We start from the raw sequence: 10,773 nt of genomic DNA, 5'->3' as shown, positions 1-10,773 counted from the left end.
GTTTCCCACTCTTCTTCCCCAAGACTCCTGCTCCCCTTGGCCCTCCCTCCATCCCCCTTGCCATCCCCAATGCCTCCATTCCTAGGGACCTCCTCTTCTCCAAGACAGTTCTGCCTTCCTGGCTCCTTTCCAATATCAGAGCAGGAATAGAGAATGTGCAGAGAGGAGGTGTGAGGTAAGCCAGCAGCTGGGGGTCTGAAGAGCTTGAACCCCCCCCCCCAATTAATCTTAGAAGTCCTTATCATTGGCTGGACTGGGCTCTGTGGTGGTCCACAGGTTACAAGTTCCATTGAAATCTGTATTATAATTGCAAAAGTAGATGGCCATTTACTTGAGAAGCATTGTACTAAATTCTCGCCCTGTTTTGTAAAGAGCATCCTTCCTGCTCTCTCTGTTTTTGTTTCTTTAGATAATAATAATTATTATTAAACAACCCAGTGCTGCAGTTCTTCAAAGTCCAGATCTCCCCATATCAAAGTTTCCAGAAGGGTAGATGAAACGCAGCAGGGCTCAGATGGAAAGCTGGCTGGTCTGAGTCATCATATACACAGCAGCTATCAGAGTAATTTAGTTACAGAGCAACCTGCATTGTAAAAAACACACTCGCAGGCCATGGTGAGCTCTCCTGGCAGGAGGCTGGACAAAGACAGAAGAGTCAGCTGAGTAGCTGGAGGGACTCAGTTGAAAGGAGGTGAGTGGCTCTTGGAGAAGCCAGGCAGTCCTGGCGGCTGCTAGATTGTGATTGTATGTGTGTATGTTTGCATGTTCTGCACACCCCTCTCTTGATTCCTTTCTCTCCCCTCCTGGAGCCCGACAAAAAGCTGAAAGACTGCATGACATCACATGTCAGAGATTCCTCGTGGAGAGAAAAACCCAACTCCTCCTGCAGCTCGTTTCAAAAGGCACTGGGAGGCTTGGTCTGTCCACGTCAAGCAAAGAGAGAGAGAGAGAGAGAAGCAGAGCGCAGTTCAGTCGCCAGGCTGCACAGATCTCTCAACTTTTCCAGCAGCGAAGAGGAAGAGAAGGAATAAAACTTCTTGGGTTATTCCGAGCCAACAGTGCTACGGTGATCAGAAGTGCCTGGGCATTGGAGGAAAGAAGCAAATGACCCGGAGAGGGAGAGAAGGCGAGAGAGATCGCTATTGTGGACTGGAGGGAGTGGTGCTGTGAATTAGCAAAGAATTAGCATCCAGAGCAGTTTAGCATTACAGCAAGAGAAGCCGATGCTCCGGCTGGAAGAATCCCAGTATGGAAGAAGTACCGGCAACTCTGCCCTGGCAACTCTCTCCCTGAACTGCTGCTGCTCCTCTGACTCAGGTAACAATGGGGGGCTTCTGATCTGTAGACCCTCAGGCACATGTGAAACTGAGAAGGTGGGCCCCACACCCCACCTGGACCTGTAGGGCCACTCCTTCTAAATGATCATGGCTACCATGGGCGGTCATGACGGCTACAATATCCAAGCCACCGCCGCCATTGCAGCTGTCACCACCTTCCTCATCATCTTCACTATCTTTGGCAACATTCTGGTGATCATTGCTGTGCTGACCAGCAGGTCTCTGAAAGCCCCACAGAACCTTTTCCTGGTGTCCCTTGCGGCCGCAGACATCCTAGTGGCCACCCTCATCATCCCCTTCTCTCTTGCCAATGAGTTGATGGGCTACTGGTATTTCAGCAGGACATGGTGTAAAGCCTACCTGGCCTTGGATGTTCTCTTCTGCACAGCCTCCATCGTGCATCTCTGTGCCATCAGTCTGGACCGGTACTGGTCGGTGAGCAGAGCCATTGAGTACAACTCCAAGAGGACGCCACGGAGAATCAAGTGCACCATCCTTGTGGTGTGGCTGATTGCGGCCGTCATCTCCTTGCCTCCGCTGGTCCTCAATGAGAACCCAAACAATGCCAAAGAGGACGCAAGGAGGTGTGAGCTGAATGAGGAGCCCTGGTACATCCTCTCCTCCAGCACCTGCTCGTTCTTTGCCCCCTGCGTCATTATGATCTTGGTGTATATTAGGATCTACTTCATAGCCAAGCGTCGAAACAAGCAGAGGAATCAAGCTAAGAAGCCCAAGACAAAGGCAGAAGAAGGGGTGCCCCAAATCATCGCCGCTCCATCTGTCGAAACCTCTCCCAAGCAGGACCAATCCAAGCCTCAGGGAGAAGGGGAGCCAAATGGACACCAGGTACCCACTCAGGAAAGTGACCAGCCAGAGACCCATGGCCTCTCTACTGAGAAGTTTTCTCTTGTAAGCCAGGAGGAGAAAGACCCAGAGCCAGCAACTGCCACCAGCCCTTCTCAGTCCCTGCCTGAGAAGAAGCCATCTTCAGAGTGCTTTCCCCCCAGCAGCATCAAGCGGGGCAATGGACCCCCCCAGAACTCCCCTCAGGGCATGGACACCTTGGCCACTGCGAGAGGGGAGGTCCTGCTGGTGAGAAGGGTGAAGACCCTCAGTGCCAACCCCTGGAAGAGGAAGACACACCTCAACCGGGAGAAGAGGTTCACCTTTGTCCTGGCTGTGGTGATCGGGGTCTTTGTCATCTGTTGGTTCCCTTTCTTCTTCCTCTACAGCCTCCGGGCCATCTGTCCCCCAGAGCACTGTCCAATCCCAGATAGCACCTTTAAGTTTTTCTTCTGGATTGGCTACTGCAACAGCTCCTTGAACCCTGTCATATACACCATCTTCAATCAGGACTTTCGTAAGGCTTTTAGGAAGATTCTCTGCAGGCAGTGGACTCAGACTGCCTGGTAAGAGAGGCTGGGTGAGGGCAAGCAAGCAAGCAATTCAGAGTGCATGGGGACCCTTGTGGAAACGGAACTCATCATGCTATTTAAACTAAAGAAAGAAAAATATATTTATTTGTTGGCTTTTGTGTTTGTAGAAAGGGGAGTGAGGTGAGTGCTGGATAGAAACTGGCTTTTCAGGCAGTCGATTTTAGTTCAGCTATCTCTGTCTGTGTGTGTATAATGCAGACCCACACCCATATGTTCCGCCAACATATTTTTTTTTCACCGAAAGATTATGTGCCAATGCCAAATATCTTCTGATTAGTTGGGTCAAAGGAACCTTTCCCCCCTAAATCCTGTGGCTGAATGAGAGTGTGCTCAAGGGTTGCCAGCTTTGCAAACTACCCCTGTTGCTGTGCCTTTAACAGCAGCTTGATCTGCAGGGATTAGTAGGTGATAATGTTTTTGTCTCCATGCTGCAAAAAGCTTCCTGTGCGATTCCTGCAGACTAAGATGCTGTCAAGGCAAAGGAACAACCTTGGCAAATTTCCTCACCTCCTGACCACTTGGCAGCCTCCTGTGCCATCCAGGTAAGCCACAAAAAAGTAATCAGTTAAACAGCCTAAAACTAATCCATTTATATCTGTAAATGTTGAACATGCTTCAGAAGAAATCTGCAAAGTGTCTATTTCTCTGCTCAGGAATCTAGGACTGAAAATTCTCTTTCAGGGGCATGTTGGCAGCTATGAAGGCATGATAATCAGGTTGCCAACTGGCCAAAATAAAATGGATGGGACTGCTCCTGTGCCTTTGACAGAAAATTTGTAAAAAGGTGTCGGGCATGGAAATAGTGTTGCTTGCGAACGTCTGCACATTGAAATGCGGCTCTTAAAGGCACAGCGCAGGCAGGGTTGGAAGCAAAAGTTGGTGGTTAAAATGGTCTGATTTTTTTTAAAAGGGTGATTTGAGCCAAATGTTGATGTTTGTTGTATTTGATTGCAACCAGCTATTGGGAAATTCCCTGGACGGTGCTTTTTGACATGGTAGGGTTGTTAACTTCTAAAAATCAGCTCTTCTCCTGTGCCTTTAAAGGCAAAATGATTTGGAGAAATTTAGAAAGGCAAGCTTTTGTAGCTCTTTCAGTTCCACATCAAGAAAAACTTCAGCTGTTACATTTATGCAAGTTAAGCTGCTGCTAAAAGCACAAAAGCAGCCCTGTTTAAAAATAGCAGCAGCAAAGTAGCAACCTGGGTTGTTTTTATTGTGTTTCCTATTCCTTTGATTTCTGGAGTCCTCGCAGATAACGTCAAATATTTCTGCATTGAAGGTGGTTGGACTAGATGATCCTTGGGGTCTCTCCCAACTCTGATTCCAAATTCTTCCCATGGAACATGTGCATGGAAGGGTAGGCACTGGCTTCTAAATCAGGAAAGCAAAGTCCTCTAAGACACCAGATGCTTTTTGCTACTGTTTTGGGTTGGCAACTGACTAAGAAGAAAACTCCAGTCTGGTCTGTGTTTTGACCTTCAAGGGCAGCTTGATCTGTAGAAATCAACAGACAAAGTCCCCCTGAGCTATAGGCTGCCTATTGCACACACTTTAAAGGGCTATTGAAGGCACAGCTGAAGTGGCCCTTTGAAAATTTGGCAGCTAGGTTACTATGCTTGGAGGAGGGGTTCAGGTGTGCAAAATTGGCCTGAGCTGTGTTAATGTGGAAGGAGGAAACGCATTCACACGTGGAGGTGGGCAGAAGAGGAGGGTTCCCGCAGCAGCATAAAGTCCAGTTTTGTTGGTATGGGTTTGTAGTAGTCCTATTGAAATTAATTGGCATGTCTAACTTAGGTCTATTAATTTCAATGGGTCTACACTGAGTAGTAGTTAGTTGGATGCAGACCTACACCCCCAAGGACTGCAGCATTGAATGGAAGCCTTTGACTTACTGCCCCCCAGTTAAAGAAATCATAGTTGATTAACTTATGAGTTTTAGTTGATCGCTTAATGAAAGCTGCTATATGTATGAGAAAAGAACAAAGTGCTTTTTTGGGGGGAAAGAATATATTTTCTTTGAGTTTGGAGCAGGTTTTTGGAAAACTTGTTGTCTTTCAGAGTTTGTTGGCTCTCCATTATCCAGGCTCCTGGGAACTGGAGGCCAACAAACTCAGGATGGCCACAGGTTCATCAACTTTGGTTAGTGGATGCATGTGTGGATCACAGCAGACTCCATCATAAAGGCGGCCTTCTCCCTCTTCTCCCACACAGCCAAGAGCCTATCTAGTCCAGGATTCCATTTTCACAGTAGCTGGTGCACAGATGCCTATGGGAAGCCTGCAAGCAGAACAAGAGTGAGTCTCAGCTTTAAGCTTTATTCAGAAGCATCTTACCTCTGATAATGGAGGCAGAATATAGCCTTATTCTCATGAAGTTATCTAATCCTCTTTTAAGGCTGCCCACTATGCCCTGGGTCTAGTCCTGGGAAGTTGATACCAGTTAAAAAGCATATATGTGAAACAATGTTTTTTTGTCCTCCCAAGCATCACTTCGCGCTGGCCTGCTTTGAAGTGCATTTGTCTTTTTGCTTTTTATGTTTTACCTGTGCTGAGCAATTAGTTATCAGCAAACTTTTCTACCTCACTGATCACCCTTAATTCTGGATGGTTTATGAACAACTTAAGAAGCACAAATCCCACTTCCAGTCCTTGGGGCTCTCCTTTCTATATCACTCCATAGGGAGAACTGTCCCTGTATTCCTGCTCAGCTTCCTGTTTTGTTCTGATCCAGAAGAGGTCCTCTCCTCTCCTCCTTTTCTTCTATTGCTAAGCTTGCTAAGGAATCTTTGGTGACAGACTTCACAAAGATCCTTGGCAAAACTACCCAGTGTTGATGCCTCAAGCACCTCACCCTCTAAGCTTACTGACACTCTCAAAGAACTCTGAAAGGTTAGTGAGACTATTGCAGAAATCGTGCTGGTTTTGCTTCAGCAAGACTTGCTCTCCTATATGCTTGCCAGTTCTATCTCTAGTAATGCTCTCCACCAGTTTTCCTGACACAGATGTTAATTACCCAGATTCCCCCTGGATACCTTTTGGAAAATTAGTGTTACATTCTGAAATGGTGCTTGACACCTGCAGTATTTTACATTTAAATAATTTTTAAAATGTTAAATCTGCTGATCAGTTACATGGGGGACTCTCTTTAATCAATCAAAATGTTGTAATTAATCAGTCTGATTAATTTATTAGATGCCAAAATCTGTCTTTAAAAAGTGCCGAGATCACTTGGGAAACAAAATGATGATTGCAACGAGATGTGTGTGTCTGTGTATAATACACACATTTGAAAAGATGAGGATGAAATTTCATTCTCTTTTCCCTCTTCTACTCTGGAGGACAGAATGCCTCTCCTCAGGGTTGACCCAAGACATTTTGCTGCCTGAGACAAATGAGAAGATGGGGCCCTCCCGCACTTCCACATGCAGATGCCAAACAGGACTGGTAGCTGAATCTTACTTGAATATTGGCAAGACTATAGCCGGTTGTGTGGCTCACGCAGATCTTGTCTCAAAAGGGGGCTCAGGAGGAACAGCCATGAGGCTGCCCCACTGCCCCCCAGTATCTGCCACCCGGGACAGTTTCCTAACTCTGCCTCATGGTCAGTCTCAATCTTGCCTGTCCTCAAGTGCTTTTAGTTGATTAATCAATGTCGTAGTCCTGTGCTGCCAGACACGGCAGAGCTCAGTGGAGGAAGAAGCCAGCCGAACTTGGGGGGACTTGTCTGGAGGCAGAGTCCATATGCAAGGTCTGGTCCAGTCCAAAGGTCTGGAGTATCTCAGTTCACATAGTCAGACGATCCGGGGGTCAAGAAAGCTGAGGTCCTGAAGTCACAAGAAGCAGCCCAGTCTGACCAGGAACCACAAATGTTTCCAGCAACTGGCTGAGGCTGGAAGTCCTGCTTAAGAAAGCTGGAGCCTGCTGGTTCTTCTCAGGAGCAAGAAGGCTGATCAGCACCAGGTGGAATCACTTCACCTTCTGCTCCTTCAGGCTGCTGCTCAGCAGGTGAAGCCGACTCCTGGCCCATGACAGTCAAGCATGGTTGAAAGCATAAGCACACCTTCCAGGGAATATATTCCACTCCAGGCTGGCCCTACCATTAGCGGAGCGAAGCAGCCACTTGAGGCAGCAGGATTTGGGGTGTCACGAAAAGGCAGCAAATTGTTAGCTAATTAATTTATTATAATTGTAACTATATTTCAGGGAGAGGAAGAGGGGCTTTAGCATTTTCTACCTCATGCGCCAACATTCCCGTGGGGTGGGGTAAACTTTCTGCTGTGCCTCAGGCAGCCAAGTGCCTGGCCTGAACCCATTGAAACCAATGAAATTTACTTTTGAGTAATACTTGCATTTGTACTGGAATATTTATTTCATCAGCTGATAGCCCTAATTTCTAGCTTTCAGTTAACCCTGAACAGGTTGTTGCTGCTGTTTCTTTCAAAATAAGTGTCCTATCTCATTCCTACTAGCTATCCACCATTTTGAATTGGAAACTCTTTTCCACTGGAGACTAGCATTTTCCTCTTTCGCCAGCCAGTTCCATGAGGGGAAGAAGTTCAACAGGTGCCCCTTTCCCAAACTGTACTGACACAGAATGGCCCTGCAGAGTTGGAAAGAAGCCCTCTTTCCCCTTAACAGCGTTGTCAACTTTCTAATGGTTTTGCTCCTGTGCCTATAAGGGCAACTTGATGTGGAAAAGTGAAGTGCCTGCTTCATTTTTGTCCTGAGGTACAGGACAAAAGGTCAGTAAAAACATAAAAGGGTGGAGACCCGGCCCTCCTGAGGCAAATGTAGGTTTGCCAAACTTTGACAAGGTTCCTTTGTCTTTAACAGATATATAGCAAACAGAATTCCCCTCATCACAACAGGTCAGCCAAAAAGTTTCTCCTTCAGAGTTTGAGGGTGGTGGTGACTGAATGAAGTCACAATGTCAATATTTTGCAATCTGAATTCTAGAGATTTGTACTTTTGACCATTTTCAGTAGTCTAAATCAGCCTTCCACAACCTAGTGCATTTCTAGTTTGGGTTTTTTTGGACAGCACAGCTGATGGCAGTTGTAATTCAAGGCTTCTGGGGTGGGGCAGGGGGCACCGGGTTGGGGAAGACTGAGCGTGTGAAAGCATAGAAGAAAACTGGAAACCTCTGCTGATGAAGCCTAGTTTCTCTCTCATAGTTTTGTTCTTTCTATGGGTCATTAAAGAAAAAAATGAGGAAACCAATTTCCTGAAATACTTCTCTCACATCTGAATTTGCTAACCGTTTCTTTCCAAATATGTGCCTCATTTGTATCTGCATGGTTATGTTCCACATGGGTCCTATTGATCTCTTTTCTGAGTCCTAAAAGCAAGATTTGTACTATGGATGTGTCCCAAATCTCCTCTCCCTCCACCCCAAAAATAAATGCAACATTATTATTTTTTTCAAAATGCATTTTACATCTCTGATATACATCTCGGAATAATTCTCTGAATTCTGTGTGGGAGGCAAATATGAAACGGATAAAGTGATTTCTATATTCTAAACTGGGACTTTTGTGATTCTGCCCCATATGATAAACGGGCTTACTGAGGCTTCCTCAGTCAGAAGGTGGACAGCTAGTTTTTTAAAAAAAATAGCTAGCAGGAATTTTTTTACAATCAAGGCCCAGCAGAGTTGGCTACTGTTAGAAGTGGGTCCTGAGACCTACAAAATAAATTCTGAATGAAGCTGGTGAAGCAGCAAAAAGTTTATTGATTAAAAAATGTTCTAATTCAGGGGTCAGCAAACTTTTCCAGCAGGGGGCCGGACCACTGTCCCTCAGACCTTGAGGGGACCAGACTATATTTTGAAAAAAATAAATAATGAACGAATTCCTATGCCTCACAAATAACCCAGAGATGCATTTTAAATAAAAGGGCACATTCTACTTATGTAAAAACATGCTGATTCCCGGACCACCTGTGGGCCAGATCTAGAAGGCGATTGGACTGGATCCGGCCCCCGGGCCTCAGTTTGCCTACCCAGGGCCTAATTAGACTACTAAAATCCCCGCCCTTGTTGATATCTCCCATTACTCTGAATTCGATAGCCACCACCCGTTTATCTTTCTCCTTATTTGGTCCATGTCTCTATGTTTTTACACACTGACTCAAACGATAAAGCCACGTCCGGACCGCTAACGAGTTCTATATCTGCCGAAGCGAACAAATAAACCGTAATCCAGCTGCAAGCTGTCCTATCTATGAGCACCCGAACCACAAACCGTTATAAAGATAAGTACAGTGGTACCTCGGTTTTCGAATGTAATCCGTTCTGGAAGACGGTTTAAGTTCCAAAACTGAAAACTCAAAGCAGAAAACTAAAAATGGAAGCTGTGTTTGGCTTCCGAGGCGCGTTCGAAAACAGAGGTACCACTGTATAAGCAGGTCTGTGCTATCTGCGGTCATCTAGCAGTTGCAACATCTGTGAAAAAGCAACATTATTATTCCACTGTTGGAGGCAGTACAGTAGGCTTCTCTGAATTTCAGCTGATGGGAATCACAAGTGAAGGGAGGGCTGTTATTGTGCCTGGCTTGCAGGCTTCTCACAGGCCTCTGGTTAGGGTTGGGTTGCCACCTTTCCTCTGGCAAAATACAGGGTGGGGCAGGGCAGTTGGTGGACAATCCCCCCCCCATCTGGTGCTGAAGTGACTTCTGGCCATCCATTACAATCTCTTGCAGCCTAACCGGACTCTGGAATTTGTCACACACGCACACGCACACATGAATGTGTGAATCTGCCTGTGCTTTGGCTACCCAGAGCTTAACTACATGACCTTTCACACAGCCTTTCAAACACAGGCATTTGGAGAGGATTCCTAACTTGGAAGACAAAACTGTTTCAATACAGTTTAAAATCCTCTAAGGAAAGAGAATCCACCACTGACCAGCTCTCACTGGTGTTTAGTCGGAATCTCCCTTCTTGTAACTTGAATCTGTTGGTCCATGTTCTACCCTCCAGAGCAGGAGAAAACAAGCTTGCTTCATCCTCTATGTGAAATAATAATAATAATAATAATAATAATAATAATAATAAGAATAATTATTATTTATACCCTGCCCATCTGGCTGGGTTTCCCTAGCCGCTCTGGGCAGCTTCCAACAAAATATTAAAAATACAATAAAATATCAAACATTAAAAACTTGCCAAAACAGGTTACCTCAGATGTCTTCTAAAAGTCAGATAGTTGTTTATTTCCTTGACATCTGGTGGGAGGGCATTCCGCAGGGCTGGCGCCACCACCGAGAAGGCCCTCTGCCTGGTTCCCTGTAACTTGGCTTCTCGCAGTGAGGGAACCACCAGAAGGCCCTTGGAGCTGGACCTCCCTTTATATATTTGACAGCCCTTTATATATTTGAAGATAGCTATCATATCTCCACTCAGTTTCTTTTCCAGGCTAAACATACCCAGAGCTCCCATTGCTCTGTCCCAGCTCCTGCCAACCTAGCAGTTCAACAGCATACCAGTGCAAGTAGATAAATAGGCACTGCTGTAAATGGTGTTTCCGTGCGTTCTGGCGCACACCACAGTGTCCCATCGCACCAGAAGGAGTTTAGTCATGCTGGACACATGACCTGGAAAGCTGTCTGCAGGCAAATGCCAGCTCCCTCGGACTGAAATCGGAGATGAGCGCCACACCTCATAGTCATTTCAACTGGACTTAACTGTCCAGGGTCCTTTATCTTTTTTGTTGTTGTTTAGTCATTTAGTGGTGTCCAACTCTTCGTGACCCCCTGGACCAGAGCACGCCAGGCACTCCTGTCTTCCACTGCCTCCTGCAGTTTGGTCAAACTCATGCTGGTAGCTTCGAGAACACTATCCAACCATCTCATCCTCTGTCGTCCCCTTCTCCTTGTGCCCTCCATCTTTCCCAACATCAGGGTCTTTTCCAGGGAGTCTTCTCTTCTCATGAGGTGGCCAAAGTATTGGAGTCTCAGCTTCAGGATCTGTCCTTCCAGTGAGCACTCAGGGCTGATTTCTTT

General features: G+C 46.2%; 1 protein-coding gene across 4 annotated transcripts in view; it reads left to right on the top strand.

The window, feature by feature from the left end:
• The first annotated feature begins 714 nt into the window (after window positions 1-714).
• ADRA2B (adrenoceptor alpha 2B) overlaps window positions 715-10,773 on the top strand; it is a 28,597-nt gene continuing 18,538 nt past the window's right edge. For 3 of the 4 annotated variants that reach the window (XM_081921332.1, XM_081921334.1, XM_081921333.1), the window contains exon 1: window positions 715-3,315. In XM_081921332.1, coding sequence (XP_081777458.1) covers window positions 1,419-2,750 — 1,332 coding nt within the window. In that variant the 5' untranslated portion in view covers window positions 715-1,418 and the 3' untranslated portion in view covers window positions 2,751-3,315. Of the gene's footprint in view, window positions 4,768-10,773 lie in introns of those variants that run through there. The other variant, XM_081921335.1, reaches the window with a different exon arrangement.

The sequence above is a fragment of the Podarcis melisellensis genome, assembly GCF_964234715.1.
Source record: "Podarcis melisellensis genome assembly, chromosome: 8".
NCBI lineage: Eukaryota > Metazoa > Chordata > Lepidosauria > Squamata > Lacertidae > Podarcis > Podarcis melisellensis.
The sequence above is the reverse complement of the archived record's forward strand: the minus strand, read 5'-3'. Positions and strand labels throughout refer to the sequence as shown.